The sequence below is a fragment of the Parambassis ranga genome, chromosome 6, assembly GCF_900634625.1.
Source record: "Parambassis ranga chromosome 6, fParRan2.1, whole genome shotgun sequence".
In the NCBI taxonomy this organism is placed as follows: Eukaryota; Metazoa; Chordata; class Actinopteri; family Ambassidae; genus Parambassis; species Parambassis ranga.
Genome location: NC_041027.1, coordinates 4,357,463 through 4,378,242, shown reverse-complemented (window position 1 = coordinate 4,378,242; position 20,780 = coordinate 4,357,463). Strand labels below are relative to the sequence as shown.

Here is a 20,780-nt window from a genome sequence, read left to right as displayed (position 1 = left end):
AAGACAGCGCATCACTGATTGGTTTTTCACAGTGACTCAGTTCAGCCACATCTGTGATCAAATATAGTTGTATTCCATATGATATGCAATGCATTATATTTTCCTGAAACTGTGGATCACTTTCTACTATAGATACTTATTGATGTTTTCTTTGAGTGATTAATTTTAATAGCTTACTTTATAGTCAGAGCTATAGGGTAAACCTACTTAACTCTGTGAAATAGCGCGTTAACAACCGCCCACATGTGTACGTAGACATGTTTAATTTAGAGGTTGCTCTGTGCGCATATTGCTGTGAGTGCAGGATCGCTGGTAAATGACAGATTACTCACATTTGTGTGAGCCTGTGTAATCCGATTCCAGTTCGTTCTGTGCAAATCTCATGTCGTCATAGTGTAGCCTACAGTAGGAGCGCTTCAGCCTCACGCAGGCGTCACCAAAAGCACGCAGCATCATCGAACCCGGGCACTTTGCACGCCTGTGAATGAATGTCGAGTGCAACAGAGCTTCAGACTCATGTCCCAATAATTATAACTAAATATTAGGATATTTTTATGAAGAGTAAACATTTGTCTAAAACAAGTATGGCAATGTTTGTAACAGATCAGAATCCGTAAAGGGAGCAGAAGACATAAGAATCAATCATTTAGACTTATAAGTGTAACAAAAAGTCAATAATGATGATGATGATAATAATAATAACAATAATAATATTAATAATAATAATGACAATAATGTATTAATAGAAATTTTCTTTATTTTTAGTGTATTGCCATTTATTGTGTTTTTATTTCATTTCTTTATAAGACTTCAGACATCGCTCTTAATGTTTACATATATTTGTAAATAATGATTATGTTGTTTGTGTGTTGTTTTTATAGTACCTGAGACCGCCCAGCAGAGAGTGATGCATCTCCTCGTTGCCTCCATCGACTCGATCGACAATCGACTCTCTCACTGTACACCAAACTCGCTTTGCGCTCTGACCACTGCAACTTTTGCAGAGACTCCTCACTCCACAGACATGTCGCACAATAGCTGAAGTAAACCTGTCATCGTGGCTCATCATCTGAGCCTCAAGAAAATACACCGCGGCTGGGATTTCAACTGCACTTACAGCCCTCTCATCTGTCGACTTCCTCGCATCGGACCCATACTGGATATGAATTATGAGCATTATTTTTCTCACTAATGAACTGGGCCAGTAATGCAGGAGACCGCGGCGACCCTCTCATCAGTGTTTCAAGATGGCAGATTTTTATTGAGTTTTGAACAGATATCTCGCTTTATTTTTTGCCATGAATAACAGAAACCCTTGCACCGATGGCCCCTGTATACGAAGGTAAGGTGGTTTTGGAAATGTTGCTGCCTTTTCTTTCTGTGCCGCTGTATCAATTGTGATACAATTGAATTGCTGCTCATACGTAGGGGGAGTAGATGCGTTCTTTCAGCTGTCAAAAAAAAATCACATCAACAGTATATTTTCTAACCCTGCTTCAATAGGCTGTGAAATTCCTGCGTGCTTTTGGGCACACAGTTGAAGAATAATGCTCAGTCAGATTGTGGTACCAGTCTGAGCTTTGCCCGTTAAAATAGCGCTGATAAGCCTGCACAACCTCTTCTGAAAAAAAGGGTCGTTAAGAGAAACCAGTGTTTAACACATAGTGTGTCCAGACACATGGAAATGTTGTGTTTTGTCACTCAGGTTTGTTCCTTGTTAGGAATTATAGCTGCTTGGACAGGGTATGAAAGAAGGATCGGAGACCGATCGGTCCTCCAGTCTTCGCCTGTATCCATTCTTCTGCCTCCCAATTATTCCAAACACATACACACACACAATTTCTGACTTTAAGTATTTCAATGCCTTGTTGGTGCATTGATTCATATGTGTGTATTTTGTCTTCCGGAAACGAAAAGCAAGCTTAAAAATACAGCAAATTCGCTATCGCTGCAGCATTGTGGCTGTGACTAATCCAATTGAGAGAATGCTACCCCGCATGCTTCTCCAAATTATTTGCTCTCACACAGTTTTATTCTATTCCAAAGAGAGTAATTCATGCACACACATATTGTGTTTTTTCTGTGCAATGTCGTTGCAAGGTGGGTTTCTTTAGCCTATAAAAAACAATGCAAGCGGCCCATTACAACCCGTGCATGATCGGAGGTGTGTGAATGGTCCTGAATAAGATCTAAAGGTTAAATACGATGATAAAGCGAAGATGACAGCACAAGTGCACGCGTTTTTATTGTATATGTTGATTTCATTCAGTTGTAGTTATTAAGAAGTGCTGTTCCCTGTAGAGATGCTCCGGTGTCATACAAAAACAGACAGTATTTATAAATAACACAAAGCTATATGCTTCTTATTGATTATAGGCAAACTGAATACAAACACATGAGGAGCACTGATGTTTCTCATATTTATATTGGAACCTCATGTTTAATCTCTACATGTCTACTCTATAGTCCCTCTGCTGGCATTAAAGGGAACCCCTGCCTATTCTATAAAAAAATCACCATTAAGAAAAAAAACATACACAAAAGTAACACATTTTAAAGAGACACCACTAGAAAAAGTCAGTCTTCATAGGCAACTATGTAAGACACGGTATCCTAACATACAATAAGATTGTCTATGAGTGCCGTTATGTCCCTATATTTTTCATAAGTTTGTGTTGAAGCTTAGAAGCATAGCCCAAGACTCTGATGTTTCAACATGAAAAGGAAAGTTGAAATTAGACTCCTATGCAAAAGGTAATTAGTGTAAATTACATTGCCTGGCTTTTCCCTTCACTATAGAGAGGAGGAGAAGGGAAGAGAAAGAGGCAGCAGGGGGAATTAATTACCTTGCCTGTCCTCCTCGGTGTTGGAGAGGGCTGTTATGTAGAGCAGTCATGGAAATGACCAAAGTCTCCGGTGGAAAATAGGGTTTAGGAGGCTCTTCATATATATAGGACTAGCTATTATGGTAATTACTCACCCTTAACTACAGGGAAACTAATAACATAATAATGCTTCCTTTGATTGTTTAGAGTTGAACTCTGAAGAAAAGAAAATATTTTGTTTATTAGCAATCAGACAGGTGGAGATGATCATAAGTGTGACTGATATGTGCTGTTACCAGTTTGTTTTTTTTGTTTTTTTTTTTCCCTGTTTACATGTTAGCTTTTGGCCCAGACAGAAGGCCATCAGGCAGACCTGCTGGCAGGAAGGGTAGTGGTGTGATCACCCTGGGAGCCTGGTCTCATAACCCAAACTGACACCTTGATGGATGTCTGATGAATGGAGCAGGTCCAGCAGCCCCCAGCTGTGGAAAAGCTAATACTCAGACGTCACCAGAACCCTGCTTCTCCTGCCCTGGCTGCTAGATATGGGTGTTATGGTGTGCTCGTGCATCCATGTGCATAGGTTTCTATCTGTTTGTGTGTACAAGCACCGCTGCCTGTGTGTAGCGCAGGCTTGCGGGAGGATTAGACAGCTGCAGGACTTGGGCACCAGGCAGGGAGGCGGCTTCATCTCATGGGTCAACCAGTGTTATTCCAGAGTGGATACATTCATTCCAGCCTGGAAAAAAAAATGGACAGGGGATGACTCAGAAGCTGCTGCTGATGATGGTTGTGACAGTGACAGGCGCTGCCGCATCACAGGCAGATTAATGTTTTATCCATCCACACGGCCATTATGTGTTAATGTGACTTTGAATTTCCTTGTGGTTTCTGGGTGTGGGGAAATGCTCCTTTACCCTTATTGAGGGCAAGGTTGTCCTCTGAGGACAGAGAAAGAGGCTGAAGGACAGAGAGAGCAGGACTTTCTCAGAACCCTCCCTATGTCTCCCTCCCTCTTCCCCTCACGCTTGTTTGGAACTGCTTGATTGATATCTTCCTTACAGACCATGACTCCAAGGTTACAGCTTTTTTTAAAAACTTTGATTAGAATTGCAGGAAGAACCCTGGGGGCCTTTGGGGGCCACGGCAGAGCCACACCCCATGGCAGGGCCAAGGTGGGGGGGTGGGGGGTGGTTAAGCTGATGTAGGGCCTCTCTTCCTGATTGTTATGACAAAGCAGGGTGGTGTGTTTAGCTCTTCAAGGAAAGAGCAGTCATCGCTGTGATAATCCTTGTAGGTGCTATCTGTGTATCTTGTTTTTTACTTTGACACAGTTGATCTTTTTGTCAACTTGATTCACCACCTTATGCCTTGTTTGCTCCGAAAGGGTTGTGAAAATGGATAAGCTGTCTTTACAACTATCGCTTTTGCATTATTCAAAGCTTCCTATTTGAAAAAGAAAGAAAGTGAAATCCACTGTTCTGGGATTCTTTGTGCTATTGATTTGTTGAAGCATTTAGTAGAAGGTAGAGGTAGAGTGTGAGTTTAATATGAAGACAGGGTAATATGTGAGCTCTCTGATGTGCGTGTGTGATAGTTCACAGGTGTGATCTGAGGGTTTTGGAAACAGGGGTGGGGGGGGTTGCTGTGGGTGAGGCAGAACTGAAATGACAGGTTGGTAGAGGCCAGTCTGACACAGGAGACCTAGCCATCAATATGAGTAGAATACTGTTTCAACAGCCTCAAAATTTTATACTTCTTTTCATGACATTTCTGTGGAGAACATCATTCTTCTGGTTTGCCTTTTTTCTGGGCATGGAAGAAATTTAATTGAGATGCAAGAGAACTTTGCAATTCTCATTTTCTCCTCAGTCAGTAAGCCTCCTGTTTTAGTGCTTCTGCCATATGTTTCAGAAACAACTCTAAAAGCCCGGCTCTGAGGTCCTTGAACATGGAAGGGGGTGGGGGTGGGGGTGAGGCACAGACCACATCAGTTGCTGACATTAGTTAGATATTTTTTTTCATAAAAGGGGTAGAGGGAGATTGGCTGGGATGGAGCCTCAACCCTGTCGACTGCTTACACAAGGCATTTCCGTGTTGGTTGTCATGCATGTGTGAAGGCCTTTTTCCCCCCCCTGCACTTTTGTTGCACATTGTGTGTGGTGTCAGCTTGTTTGGAACAGCTGTTGCTGGCTCTGACTCGCAGTGTAACGACTCCAGGCTCTGTTAGGGAGGAGCCTGGTGGAGCTGGCATCTTTGAACCGCTCCAGTTGGATGTTTGTGTAGATTAAGTTACATAAATAGGATATCTGAATTCAATACAATTACAATGCAGTGAGGAGTTGACCTTCCCATTAAATAGTTATATACTAAGGATGTCCCCAGTTTGAGGGTGCATGTGGACCTGTAGGTGTGTCTAATCTGCACAAAACAAGCTGACATGAAACTAGATCTGAAAACAATATGTATATTTAGTGGTTTCTGCATCAGCAATTAAGCAATACAACTTTAAATATGTGCATAGCCAATATCTTTCCATCTCTAGGTTTAAAATACAGGCTCAGAAAATGGTATGATCCTTTCAGTTGTTGAAGTTACCTACCAGCAAGTAAAAAAGAAGCTGTAGCCTAAAACAAGAACTAAAAATTGATGGTCCCACATGGGAATCAAACTTGATCTAAGGTTTCCTGTGTGAGTGAATGGACTCTCCAGCATAATAGGACAACTTGGTAATCTCACAAACAGCTTGTAAGAAGCTAGACTAAACCTAAGTGACCTCCTCTTGTAACCTCTGTATACCTGTATCTGTTAAAAAAGTGTGATGCTGGGAGTCTCTTTCTGCTTTGATCTGCTGTCTGATCCCCGGTTCAAACAAAGGTTCACATTTTACTACTTCTCAATGCAACAGAGTGAATAAGGCCTTTTGTTAACTTGCGCCTGTTAAGCAGTAATTATAAAATGGATTCCTAGAGCATAAAGGGCACTTTATATGCCGAGGATGTCAGATCATTTCTATATGTGAGTAATATTGCACAGTGCAGCATGAGAACGATTTGCATTTTGCTCACATACCATATATTGCATGCTCACTTTGCAATCTCTCATCATCTGCCAGTGACCCCCTCCAGTTCCCACCCTGCATTTCCCTGCCCCACCCCCACATCTATCTCTTATCTGTCCTTCCATCCTGCTCTGTTTGTTGATAAGCCGAGAGGCCATTGGCCAGCACACATGGTGCCCATGTGACACTTCAGCAACAGCCTGATGGCCAGATTGGAAGCCCCTGTGTATGTGTGTGTGTGTATAATTGGAGGATGGTCTGAGAAGAAGAGGTCTGGCTACTGTAGCTTTTTTGTTCTCCTTAATCTTAACACCCCCCCCCCCCCCCCCCCCCCATCTAACCAAAAGCCTCCCCCACCGCTTCCCGCCTCTCTGAGTCCCCCTGGCTTGTCTTATTGCTTCATCCCAATCACCCCCCCCCCCCCCAAAGTAATCCACCAGCCTGTTTTTCGTGCACATTGTCCCAGGTCTTAATCCTATTGTTTGTGATAATGTACCGCCCCATACCAGTCCATTTGACATTGCACTCTCTCTGGAAGAGAGTTGCCAGTGCTGGCTATACTATTTATCACTGGCTCATTTCAACTTGACATGTCACAGTGCACGTGAACACAGATGCGAAAACAGAGTTGAACAAAGCCTCCGATGTGGTGCAAAGACAACTGATGATGTGAGGCACTACAGCTGGATGGTGAGGACAACTGCTGCACTCAAAGACACTTCATTTAAACAAAAGATCCTAACTGTCTCTTCATATTACATGGCGCGCGCAGTGAAAAATGGTTTGCAGTTTTTAATCAAGGCTTTCATAACCTCCACATTTTTTTCCTCTTCTGAGACAAAAGAAGCACAGTGGGCTGGTGTGGAAAGAAAGGGAGGTTGGGGGGTGTTTACAGACAGATATTAAAATAAGCATAGAGGTACTGAATTACACGGTAAGATGAGGGCGTTGAGGGCGGGGGGTATTTTAGGGTGTATCTATTCCTTAATGCAGCTATGGGCTCCACCATGTGTGGCTGGCCAACATGGACTAAGTGCCGCTGCCAGCCCCATCGCCACTCCTGGCTTCGGCCCCTCTTGGTCATGGAAGGGAAGTAGAGCGATGGGCGGCTGCTGGCGGCCCCTTCACAGATGGCTGCAGGTACAGCGCCACGCTTGGCTGATAACCAAAGGACTTCAAAGCTCAGACGAGTGCTCAAACCAGTTTCTGTCCAGAGCCAGGAGGCAAAAGGCACAGAACAGAGAAAGGAGAAAGCAATAGACAGCGACTGTGGTAGTCAAAAGAGTCAACAGGCATGGAAATGAGCAGCTTTAGTCCTTTCCCTCAGCTCACTCATGTTCTTTCTCAGTCATCCTCCACTTCTCATCTTCTTATCCAATCATTATAATCTTCTCTACACGCTGTGTGTTTCTCATTATTCTGTTACCATGAATGCAGCTGTGATGACACATCCTCACATTAGCCAGAAGAGTGGAAATAAAGTGACGGTCATTGTTATAGATAGTCGTTCCTCCCTCTCAAGTCTTTTTTTTTTTCTTAATTTTGTTCAGGATTCTCAAAGGATGTCTGTATTCCCAGTGGAAAATCATTTTCAATAGACCAGCAAACAAGTCACACAACAAAAGGAGCACGAGGCAAAATGATGAAATGTGTTGATAGAAATCTCAGAGATTTTAGAAGGCAGTAAAATGGTCTGTGTATCTGTTTAATATTCACATGTGTAAAAAGAATTCCTTGGTTACTGCTGAAGGCTGGAAACCAAGCTCTTCCGAGCTTTTAAGAGATGATGTAGAGAGGGGGAAATGTTAAAAAGTCACTGATTCAATTAGACATTTTAGTGGCTCCTCTAATAACGCTCCAAATCTTGAGGGAAAAAAAAGCTGAATGTCCTAACTGCAGGAAATATTTCTTTATACTTGCAGTACTACAATCTCAAGTTTCAGGTTTAGTGAATGGTTATGCTTATTAAATGAATCTTTTGGAGAAATAGTTATACCTTTAATATTCCTATTCTTAAAAGCCTTTTTTTTAGATTTGCAGCAGAGGCACGCATCTTTGAGATGCTCCTCATTCACATTAACAGTTAACTGTCATTAAAAAATGTGAATTTAAGGTAAATGTGACTGAACAGAACACAGGAATCACAATACTTGTGTGTGTACATGGGCCTCAATTGTTTTGCAGTATAAAAAGCAGGCTGCACAACTTTTAGATCCACTGCACTTCAAAGCCTCAGGCACATTATGGCCAGCCAGCAGCCCTGCCTGACAGCCTTTTGAACTGACCCCTGCATTCAGTGTGAGAGACAGAGATGGAGAGGGAGAGTGGCAGAGAGATGGGGAGTGACAAGAGAGTGGAAAAGTGAGGCAGAAATGGAAGGAGGGAGGTACTGGTGCCAGGGTCAAGAGATGAATACTTTTTTTCTCTGGCTTGTGAGTCCCAGCAGCCCTGCCAGAGGTCAGGGGGTACTGCAGGGGGTGGGCGGGTAAGTGGTGGCATTCACTAGTGGCGACATTGGTGGTTGGGGGAGGTCGTAGAGCTCACCCTTTGTGTCATTTAACCTGCCTCTCTTCATACTTCTAGGATCAAGGCTGTCCAATAAGGTGCCTGTCTCCTCAGTAGCTGCAAACAAACACAAACTTGTTTGCATCCCTCCAGCACTTTCAGAGAAACTGTCCCATAGAAAAGGCCAATAGTTGACATTTAGCTATGAGGACCTGTTTTGTTTTCTTCTCTGCTATACAGCAGCCTAAGCCGGGCCAGTTGTTTTTACCTCAATAGGCCTCAGACATAGAGACAGAGTGTGAGTTTTTAATTCATAACATTAGGGTTATTATACCTGTCAGTAATATGTTAATGGATAAAAGCAGCTCTCTCTGGTCTAAAAGACCACTTTATTTCAGTCTTTATTCCCAGTAAAGCATCTCACAGTAAAAATGAATCACTATTTACTAACTTCGCACAGTTCCTCTTTTCCATCTGTTAAAACCCCTCTCAGCTCACACAAAACGCGTAGTTTAGAAACATCTCAGATCACAGGACCAGAAACAAGCTGGCAAATTCTTACAGTACATGGATCTTATTTCTTGTAACAAAGTTTGTTGTAATATGCGTATTTGTAAAACACAACTCTCATTCTCCTTATGAAGGTGTTTACCATGTGAGCCAATTCAAATATGCACTTCCCTGATTGCCAGAATAGCCATTTCCTGACTGGTTTCGGATGCTATTTGTGACTCTTAGGACCCTGTAAATATAATCAGTTAAAGCCATGATTTTCACGCTGAATCAGACACAGAGGGCTGACTTGGCTAGCCATATTTATTACCTCAGCTCTGCGGCCAGAAGGAATTGACAGCCATGTTTACGACACTACTGTCAGTTGGATTAAGGACACATATGCCATTCTAAATTGGTATGGGAGCATGTGTTTGTGTGTGCTATAATCTTTTAAAAGCTCGTTAAATATATATAGATGTGATTGTGTGCATTTGTTAGAGAAAAGACAGGCAGAATGAGAGAATTTAGGAGAAAAAAGATAAATAGATAAAGTTTAGTTCATTAAACATATGAGTCATCTATAGTATGAAGACAGGAGGGCATGTTAAAGCATCTTAGATGAAGAATATAGCAGGTATACCTTAAATGAGCTAATCTGTTGCATAAATAGGCCCCAAGCTTTAGATTCACACACATCCTTGAAATATCACACACTCTTGTTGCCTAGGGAAGCATCTGCACCATTCCCACTTTGCGAGGGGCGGGGGGGGGCTCAAGAACCCAGCCAAGACGCTGCCTGCTCCCTAACAGCTCATTTTATTTTTATCAGCTATAAGTTTGCTTTCTGAATGCAGCTGTGTTTTGTAAATGCAGGAAGTGATGGCCCTGTCAGTGCATGATTGGTCCCAAGGCGCCTGGTCAGGTTGAACTGGTTCCTCTGTTGTTGGGGTTCATTGCTGGGGTTTTAAACGGGTGGGGCATCAAATTAATTCCCCTGGGTGTGTGTGTGTGTTTTGGGGTGGTGGTTTGTTGCTGCATAGCTAAGATGTCTTTGTCAGATAGCTGTGGAAGTCCTTAGAGGCACCAACAGACATAAAGTTACACAGTGAAAACACACATGAATTCTCAGAAATGCAAAGACACGCAACTAATCTGTGTGTGTGTGTTGTTATGTACTGTACATCCTAGGTGGTGTGTGGAGCAGGACAGGCATTTATCCAGCTGTCTCTGTTGGATATTAATGCAGCAGCAGACTTTGACCCTTGAGTTTAAGAGAACGCCCAAAACCAATGCTTAGCAGTCTGTTCCACGGGACAGGGCAGGGAGACAGGGTGGGGATGTGATGCCGTCTCCTCAAAACACTGTCCAATGCAATACTCGCTTCATCTGACATCTTTTCCCCACTGTCTCTGTCTTTAATTTACTAACAGCACATAGAGTCCATGAACATTAATTTATTTAATGACTTAATAACATCTTTGTATGACTGTCAACACAGCGCAGGATTACAGCTGAGAAAAGCAACCCAACTGAGGGCAAATGAGGACAGGGTTCACAGAGAGGGGAGGGAGTATGAACATGGCCACTTTGGTTTGGTTGGGTTGGGGTGCAAGAACAGCAAAAAAAAAGAAAAAAAGAAAAAAGAAAATGCTATCATTCACATTCACACTAAAACCTCTTTTGGTCAGTAGGCTGTGGAGCAACAAAAGTATGCAAACAATCCATTCTGCTTTCAAATCAATTTTCCATTGTACATTATTTTTATTCTCTCACATGTGTGTCCTCCCCCACTGGGTTAGTTTCTTGCCTGTGGTTCTCATATGTTGATCTCATTATAGTACAATGCATCTGGCTGTCATTGTGAATCCTAATGATATAAGAGGAAGTGTGGTGTAGTCGGGTGTTTCTTACTGTTTGAAAATGATAAGCAGCGTGGAGAACGTCTGCTTATCAGGTGCGTAGCCCCACATGGCCCCTGTGCTCCGTTTGCAACTGTAGTCAGAGCAGCTTTCTTCACACAGTGGATGACAGTGACAGTGAAGGCGAGTTAACAGGTGCCTTTGGTTTATTGTTGGCCACTCTTCTTTCTTCCTTCCTTTATTTCCTTCTGTCTTTCTTAGCTTTGTACACTTACTACACTCGTGATTTGATTAATAAGAAATCCAGCTCCAGCAGTGCCACACATCCCCCCCCCACATCTCCCTCTCCTCTCTTCCACCCTGCGTCTCGGTTCAGCGCCTGGTTAGGCTGACCTGGCAGTATAAACAAGGCAAATGTTTTTCTCACACCAGCCGTTTTATGACCACATTTACAATGTGAATAGCGGCTTCCTTATCTACTGACAGTTGTTGCAGGTTGTTTCTAGTATCATGGCTTAGTATAAGCAAGTTATCCACATTCAGAGTTCTGGATCACATCAGTACAGCGTTTGTGTGGATATTTGTGCAACATCCTGTGTGTGTGCGTTCATCTATCTATGCATATGCATTTTAACAAGTGCTGACTGAACATGTTATCTCACAGCTAACACAACATGTTGTATCTTTGGCTGTTTGCTTCCAGGAAGGAGGGGGGGGGGTTGGATGAGGGAGTGTCACATTTACAGCAGGCGTGTTGTTGATTTACAAGCTAGGAGGTCCTGTGCGACAGCATTTATATTTGCCTTTTAGTCTGTACACATGCTAGAGGGATATTTGTCCTCTTTTGTGTGTTTGTGAGAGAGCAGAGAGAAATGATGTGGCCATTCCTACTGGTCAAATACTGTAGTCAGGAAGAGCATTAAAGCCTGATGGAGCTGCAGTCTGCATGACAGTATCTCCCTGCAAGCTCGTCTGATGCATTATTCTATAAATACGCTGAGATGAGAGAGCTAAAAAAGCAGGCAGGGTGGTCAATAGTGGCCTCGAGAGAGAGAGAGAGAGAGAGATAGAGAGAGACTATGCAGTGTCAAGCTCCAGCTCCCCCACAGAGGACAGAGCTCAGGCAGGAGGCAGCAACACAAGGCTAAACTGCTCTGTATGGACAAGATGTTCCTCTTCAGTGGTGTGTTCACTTGTGCATTTAACCCCAAAGTATCTGTCACTATAAACCATACAACAGGTCCTCGACCAGTGGATCTGTCAGCTATGATGCCACCATGGAAGTAAAAGCACTTACATTGAAGAAGCAGTCAAAATGTAAAGAAAAGCAGGAAATATGAGTTAAGAAAGAGATTAATAGGTTACAAATAACTGGGTATACTTTAAAATGCAGCAAGTATGTCACAACAATATTATTTAAGTAGTGTTACCTTTCTAACAGATGTTTTAATCTTAGCCAGAAAGTGTAAAAGCCTCACTAACGTGCTCAAACCAGACACTGTAGTTCCAGTTTTATCAAGAGTCCTGTGGTATTTTTACCTTAAACTAAATTTACAGGAAAAATAAAATTTCCTGCACTGAAAGGCTTTCTTGACCCACAGCATGACCACCTACTTTGATGATGTGAGCTGGTCACAGGCTTGGCAAGTAACTCAGTGTTCTCTGAGAGGTAGTGCTTAAATGGATTCACACTGCCCCAGTGTGTGGAAATATACCAAAAGAAAGCATGCAGGAAAAAACCTTTATGGAAAATATATGCTCTGTCCTTTATGCTGGTAGAATGGATGTATATTAGGGCACCGTGAGGTACAAAACTTTAGAACATAGGTGTTTATTTCTCTATAAAATTTCCAGAATTTTGGTGAATCAAGAATGGCACAGTTTCAGTCTCGGTTGGGTGGTTAAATAAAAGGTGGCGGTGGCAGGCAACACACATAGCATTGATGGTTGAGATAATGCTTTGTCTAGACAGTCAGAAGTCATGTCATTAGCCAGCGATTTGACCTCCTTTCCCCCGCCCATTGCCTTCCATTCCTGCAGACTCTGGGATGTCCGGTAAAGACTCACTTAAGGTCACCAGAGCGCCGGTAATCATAAGGCCTCAGGAAGAAGTCCAAATATATATCTAGGGCAAGGGACATCAATGGGACAAACCTATCGACTGTCTCTGTCTCCTAGGTGATGGGTTGGGTGCCTGTGTTGTATCTCAGAATGTATGGTTGATGGATCAGTTGTCCTCACTATCAATACAGTTATTAGATTGTTTTGTGATTTTTTTATGATCCATTTCCTTTGTATCTCTACCAGGACATGCATGAGTAAAATGAATGCATGTTTTATATTAAAAGACTATTTGTTATTACAAAGGGCTGCTTGGCAGGTCTCATGGTGTCTAAAGGCGTCCTCATCAGTACTCTGTCATGTTGTCAACAGAGTATAAATGACGGTTTTAATAAAAGACAGCAAACAGAAGCAGGTCACAGGCTAGAATGTAAGGGCCCACTCATGGCCCCGCTCTTCACGCTCTATTCTTCTTCACTCCCTTTCAGTCCATCTCTCACCCTCACATGGCAGGCAGAATGGCCCTGATCCTCCCAAAAAGAAGATTAACAAACCCCTGACAGAGAAGTAATCTCTCTGAAAACATTGACTATTACCATTTCAACATGCTGCCTCTAAACAGTGGAAAATGCCTCTCTGGTATGCTTAATTGCAGTGTGTGGGACACACAGTGTTCCTTTAGGTATGCTAAATGGAAAGCCTTGGCTACTGAAGGCATTCCAACATTGTAAATGTACAACAATGGACCTTTACAGTTTTGTGCTTGGCATAGAGTTCAGAAATTCAAATAAACTTCAAGAGACTATTTCAAGGGAAGGTCTTTTTATACTGTGGCGTTTCTGACAACAGTATAGAGGCTTTGGCTGTTCAGATTCTAAATCATAAATATGTCTGAATTTCAGTTAGGACGAAGACTGATTCACGAGGAGTACAGCCGCTTTCCCAATGAAGTATAATTGGTCACATTGTTGCCCGTGTATGTTGTCATGAGATAACATTCCAGCCATTTGACCTCTTACTTTTGATTCATTTAATTACTTATCTGTGTTCTCCATGAGTCTAAACTGTGCAGCTGTTTGTTCAGACCCATGTAGAATTTCTTAAAGCTGAATTTCCTGTTCATTTGTAACAGTTTTTCTCAGATTTATTTCAGAGCCCTTTCCCAAAATAGGAGAGCATGTGTGGCCTTTAGTTCATTGCACTTTTCAGGCAATGTTAAATGAACTCTTTGACCACAGTGTTAAAACTGACACAGAGTCAATGAGTGACTAACATCAGGATTGAAGGGGGGGGGGGGGGGGGGGGGGGTGGGATTCATGTGATACAAATGCAAAGAGCAGCTAGCCTCATTCTGGCCTTGTAAAAGCCTGAGCTATCCATAATCATGCTGGCAGATATGTAATGCTGGAATTTTCCACCATAAGACGACCAGGCTGGCTCTGTGTCCATCCATCCATCTTTTTGTCCATCAGTCTGTGCCTGTGATTATCCTGTCAGGCTCTTCAGTCACACACACTGTTGACACTGCTCTGTGACGCAACCCATCATTCAAATTATTTTTAGCGTAAAGTCCAGGCACAGGAATTGGTAATCCAAGGAGTGACATCTGGCCTTCGGGGCTTATGTGATTAGCAGAGAGCCTTGCCCCTAATAGCCTAGCGGACGTTCTTCATTACCTCTCTGCACCAGCCATACCTACGGCACAAGTGGGCACTCAGAGCAACAAAAGACTGCCTTTATGATTATTGAGAGCACAAATTTGCAGATATTATACCTGTAGCTTAAATAAGTGTGGAGGTGCAATGCTACATCAGCTAATGTACAACAAGCTTAGAGTGAGCCCTCTAATATGCACCGCAGCTTCAATCCTGCCGCATTAGGGCTAAGACCAGATGACCAAAGAGATAACTAGTAAGTCCAGGCAAGGCCAGGGGAGAAACTAAAAAAAATACTGAAACATAGAGGAAAGAGAGGTCAGTAAATTAAAAAAAACAAAAACGAAAAAAAAAAAACAGATGAAGCAAAGTATAGTGGAAGGCTGCCAGCTTCTGCACTGAATTTATCATCATCATCACTGAAAGGGCTAATAATGACAAAGTGACCAGGCATGCCCCCTCCTCTGTGCTTTCTGTCCACAGAATTATAGAAGTCGTCCTTAGAGGGAGTGTGGCTCTTTAATTATCTCTGAACAGAACAAAAGCTTTCAAGACGCCTGTTTAACACACAAAAGCAGCAATTTTTCCAGCAATAAGCAAAGTTTAAGGGCTGTTTGTATGAGTTTTGTTAGTGTCTGTGTGTGTAGCATTCTTCAAATCATGCTTCAGTTGATCAACAACAAGACGTAATTGTGTGTGTGTGGGCGTTGGCATGGCCAGGTGGAAGCTCTTACTTTGTTAGCAGTAAACTAATTTTGGGTTTACTGGAAACTGTTTAAACATAGCATTAGTACAAGTCTCATATAATCTTCCTTGTGCTGTAATAATCATTTCAATGCTACAAACAAGCCTGTTTGCAAAGAGAGCGAGATAAAGGAAGGGACTATTTTTGGGCAGTTGTTTGCTTGGAGAAGCTTTTGCTTATTCTGAGGCAGCTTGTTCCCAGGAGTTCAGAGCGCAGTCTCGCTGCAGTTTTGCTTTTGTTTTGTTGTTTTCAGGATCTGTGCTTTAGATGGAGTTCAATGCCCCTCTACTGTTTTCATAGTTACTTGAAAAACAAAAAATCTTCAACCACCTATTTTAAAGAGAGTAATTGTGTACCAATAAATGCCAGGGAAGTGGTGGGGAAGGAAATTGCAGTCATTCTCTCAGGCTTTTTTGTGGGCTTTTGTGTGTGTGTGTATGATTTGCTCCTCTGTGGAGTGTCCAATGAAAGGGTATTCTTTTAGTATTCACTGGGTCTATTTGCTTTGCTGCAGGTGGAGAAATGACTTTTCCTCTGCATGAACCTGTGGTTTGCATAAGTACTAGTCTAAATCTTCTTATCTATTTGCTGGACCTTTTTTGTGTTATATAATAATATTAAAAAACAAACCAAAACTTTTATTATCATGCATTGATTTAAAAGAAATGATGACATGGTAAAAGTATTACATAATAGTACTGATGGTACCAAAACAACAGATGCTTTAATGACATTTTGAAGGTCATTTTATACCTGCCTCTTTATGATGATGAGTTCAGGGGTTAACATGCTGACACATCAGCATATATGCTTGGTGTTTTAATGACTTGCTCTGACCCAAGCTGTCTTTATTTAAAGCTTCTGGCTCCCACTCAAGTTTCAGACACTCTCAAATTCCTAACCTCTCACTTTCGGTTCTCACTCCTCCCCTCTGTTTCCCCTCTTGTCACAGGTATGGCCTCGCAAGTGCAAGTCTTCTCCCCTCACACTCTCCAGTCAAGTGCCTTCTTTAGCGTGAAGAAACTGAAGGTGGAGCAGAGTTGTAACTGGGATATGACAGGGTACGGCACACACAGCAAAGTCTACAGCCACAACAGCAGCAAGAACGTGTCGGCCACTAGTGGCCCCCTGGGCATCAACAGCTCCCTGCAGGTCGCCAGCTCCACCCTGCCCTACGAGCAGGCTCTCATCTTCCCAGCAAGCGCGGGCCACATTGTGGTCGCCTCAGCCAGCAGCACTTCGGGGGCCGTGGGGTCTCTGCTGGGCAGCGGTGGTGGAGGCAGCAGCAGCAACAGTAGCGGTGGTGGAGGTGGCGGGGGTGGCAGCGGTGTGGGTGGCGGGGTCGGCGTTCACAACCTGACACGCCGCAGCACGGTCAGTCTCCTCGACACCTACCAGCGATGCGGGCTTAAACGCAAGAGTGAGGAGCTTGACAACAACAGCAGTGTGCAGATCATTGAGGAGCACGGCCCACCAATGATCCAGAACGGAGCAGCCAGCGGAGCCACAGTGGCCACTGTCGCCACTGCCACCTCCACAGCGACGTCCAAGAACAGTGGCTCCAACAATGAAGGGGACTACCAGCTGGTGCAGCATGAGGTGCTCTGCTCCATGACTAACACCTATGAAGTCCTGGAGTTCTTGGGCCGAGGGACCTTTGGACAGGTGGTTAAGTGCTGGAAAAGGGGCACCAACGAGATAGTGGCGATCAAGATTTTAAAAAACCACCCTTCGTACGCACGGCAGGGCCAGATCGAGGTTAGTATCCTGGCACGTCTCAGTACAGAGAGCGCGGACGACTACAACTTTGTGAGGGCCTATGAGTGCTTCCAGCACAAGAACCACACGTGCCTGGTGTTTGAGATGTTAGAGCAGAACCTGTACGACTTCCTCAAGCAGAACAAGTTCAGCCCTCTGCCACTCAAGTACATCAGACCCGTGCTGCAGCAGGTGGCCACAGCGCTCATGAAACTGAAGAGCCTGGGGCTAATCCACGCTGACCTGAAGCCAGAGAACATCATGCTCGTGGACCCTTCTCGACAGCCCTACAGGGTCAAGGTCATTGACTTTGGCTCAGCCAGCCATGTGTCCAAAGCGGTCTGCTCCACATACTTACAGTCCAGATACTACAGGTAAGATCAACTGTGATGTAATCGTTTGTTCTGAAATGACTTATTTTATGTAACACTGCAGATCAAAGAAGTGCAAAAAATAAGTCTCTCCATTTGTTCTTGTTTGGATGATTGTACTCTCTACATCTTGTTTGATTTATCACTGCTTTAATAGGAATGTTTTCATAGCTGAACTGATTATTTGGCCAAACATCCAGATTTGCTGCCAACCATATGAGCTGCTGTTCAAGTCTTTCTCTTCATTCCAATTCTGTCTCTTTCCCGTGCTTGTTTACCCTCCTTTCGAACGTGATGGAGGGCAGTAAAACTCAAAGGCTTGCTGGGTAGCCAGCTGCTTATTGTGTTTAATGTGATAAAACAAGCATGTTTTAGTGCTACTTTGATGATTATAGAAGGCCTGTTAAATTTCTTCACAAGTTTTCTGAAGCTCTCAGGGAATATTTGAAGCAAAGACTTTGCTGTTAGTATCACTGACGGGAAGAAAGTGTTTTTTCCTGTTTTCAATAGAACGGTTTTTGAAAAGATCTTAGAGACACTCCCTTATAGAAGAAGGGCACCAATCATGCGGGGTGGCAGTCTGCCCACAAGCTTCTATTCACCCCTCTGCCCCCCAGGCCCCCCGACCCTAAGCCCCCCATCGCCGTGGCTGGCTCCCATTTCCCTCGGGATCGAGATGAGGGGTCAGGCTGAGTTCTCCTGTAATATGTGCTTGTAATCCACACCAGTGGGCCCTGCATTAGAACCAGATGACTCTCTGGGAAGACCTTTTCTTTCTTCTCACAGCACTTTTTAAAAATGTTTTTCACCCATAGCAAACAATGTTTGGGTTTCAGCAGAGGCAGTGTTTGGGGGGAATCAAACAGAGTCCATGTCTGTACAGAGAGAAGCTTTGTTTGGGGCTCGGGCCTTGTGCCGGGGCTGAAGGAAGAACAGGTGTGTGTGTGTGCGTGTGCACTGTGGTACCGCATACGCACATATACCTACACATGCCAGGTGGTGTGCAACTGTGCACAGTGCAGATTCTGTGGTCTCCCCATTGAATGGATTCTGTTGATGGAGAGGTTTGGTTTTATTATCTTTACAGTTTATCACTAGGTTTTTAAATGTGCTGCACTGAGGACCGTTGTTTCCTGTTAGAACAGGAAGATGGTGAGGTTTACAGTAGAGAGAACAAGTAATGGCACATTAAAACATTTCATCACATCCGACACATGAATTATTTTAAGTCGGCTGTACTGTTTATTAAACTACTCAGCACTTCCCTTCTTAAAACTTACTCCCTGCATGGGAATTGTATTGTATACAGGCCAGCAGGTCAGTGCTGTAACTCATCTTGAAGTAAACACCTGCTAGCCTGTTGTTGCTCCTCGCTGTAGGTCAACAAGCAGGTTATAAAACGTTACTGTTTGTTTTCTCTGGGAGTGACCAGCAAAGGAGAGCCAGAAAGATCATCCCTTCATTTCCTCTTGGCAGCAGAGGAAGGGAAAGAAAGGCTGACATTGACCAGAAAATTACCCACCAGCCACCAAAAAACCCAGACGAGGGACTTGGTGACCCTGGAGTGAGTGTGTGGATCACATGGTTTTTTGTGTGCGCTGTCTCAGGACTCACTGTGAGGAGTGAGGCAAGTCTTACAATACCATTCAAAGCAGTGAGCTCATGGCAGATGAGCAGCATCGAAGGTGTCTTAATGCTGTACACAGCAAACAAAGTTTGGCTGCGGGTAAGAGTTCACAGTGAGTTCAAAAGCTTACATCAAACCATCTTTGATGGTTTCAGATGAGAAGATAGTGGGCCAGCTTCTGTTGCCTGTACCTTAACAGGGTGGAGATTACACACAGGTGTGTTTTCCCAGCTCCTGTTATCTGGCTCTGTTACCTTATATTCTCTACAAAAGCAGCCATATCCCTGCCTTGTATTCTTGTTAAATTAAATGCTTTCCTGTTAATGACTGATGAGGTAAAATGACCTTAGGGAATAATAGTAAGGAGGGATTGGGAGAGCAGTGTGTTTGTTTATTTTAGCTCTTAGCTTTGTGCAAAGTGCAAAATGTATTTAGTTTCACAATAACAGCTTTACAGTTGTGAGTTTCAAACATTCTGAGATGCCTATTCTTATTCTTCTCTATTAGTCTGTGTACAAGCAAATACAAGGGTCAACTAAAGTCCACAGTTGGAGGTCAGTTGTATACAGTCACAGGGGTTTTTCCCATGAGACTGGTTTTCCCATGCGGGAACCATTGTTTCCCTTTTAAGTGGAAATGTAGGTTTCACTTACTGTTTTTATTTTTTCCGCTGTTTTAATTTCTGATTAACACTAGAAAATAGCATAATGCTATTTTTATTGTGAAACTATAACAGCTTTAGCAGTGAGACTTTTCTATATAGATGCCTGAAGACATTGTAGACATAAACCTTCAAAGCCATTTTCTCTCACTTTTCACATTCCACACTGCTGTGTGCATGTTTGATGTCACATATATCGCCTGCTGTTGATGTTGTATGTGCGCTGTAATGGCCTTGCAAACGAGTTATGGATTTTCCAAAAGGTTGAGTCATGCAAATAAAATACCAGCATTCAAGGTAAACGTGTGCAGCTCTCAGGGTGCTTACAGTTTCAACTTTGTTCACTTCAGTGCTTAGCAAATGCAGGGTCACGTGGCTGGGCTCATCTATCCTTGTCAAATGTGCCTGTCTGTGGTACGTCAGCACTTGGTAGTCCTGTATTTTAATAAAGACCGCCTCCCAGTTATTTAAATGCCGTTTGCTTGAGCATCTTTACGTCCTGATTACACCACTTTGTGACCTAACTTTGGTCCTACTTCTTTTATCCTCACTTCCTGCTCTTCTTCTGTTGCCTGTAGCTAATGATGTAACAGGTAAGCTGGCTAGTACCCTGTGTAGCTAACCCTGTGCCAAATAAAGGGATTATAGTTGGTCCCAGCTGGGCATTTTGTTGTCCTATTTATCTCATCAGGTTTAAGGCCATGAGATGGGTGGGATGGAGCAAGACATTATATGTGTTTATGTAAAGTTTCCTGAGGCAGTAGTTTCTTGGTTGGAACAGGCTTTGTGATGACTCCAGTGGTGTGTAATGTGCATACAGAGGCAGGGAGAGAAGGAGACCCACACTCTTCCTGAACTGACGGGTTTTTTTTGAAAGTGGGACTGCTGTTTCAACCACATTTGTGACTTTAGACCATTACCACATTAATATTAAAGGTCATGCAACTAACACAACAGGCATCTTGAGACTCAAGTTACCCAGGTCCAGATGTTCACAGATTAAACATGTGGAATATCCTGAAGGGCATTCTGTTGAAATATTGAAAATATCTTTTATTCCTTTGAGAGCCACTAAACAAATTCTGTACTGTGGGTGCAGAGGCAAATATTATGCATCACTAAAATCAGGCATTGTTCACTTTTGTGTTAATGTTACT

At 43.2% G+C, this 20,780-nt stretch overlaps 1 protein-coding gene and 1 long non-coding RNA gene across 2 annotated transcripts in view; one reads left to right on the top strand and one right to left on the bottom strand.

The window, feature by feature from the left end:
• The first annotated feature begins 955 nt into the window (after positions 1-955).
• Positions 956-20,780, top strand: part of hipk2 (homeodomain interacting protein kinase 2) — a 63,219-nt gene continuing 43,394 nt past the window's right edge. The window contains exons 1-2 of the mRNA XM_028407623.1: positions 956-1,342; positions 16,159-17,338. Coding sequence (XP_028263424.1) covers positions 1,324-1,342; positions 16,159-17,338 — 1,199 coding nt within the window. The 5' untranslated portion in view covers positions 956-1,323. The remainder of the gene's footprint in view (positions 1,343-16,158; positions 17,339-20,780) is intronic.
• The window catches only part of LOC114437147 (uncharacterized), a 48,307-nt gene continuing 30,616 nt past the window's right edge, over positions 3,090-20,780 (bottom strand). The window contains exon 4 of the long non-coding RNA XR_003670890.1: positions 3,090-3,564. This is a non-coding gene — a long non-coding RNA (uncharacterized LOC114437147). The remainder of the gene's footprint in view (positions 3,565-20,780) is intronic.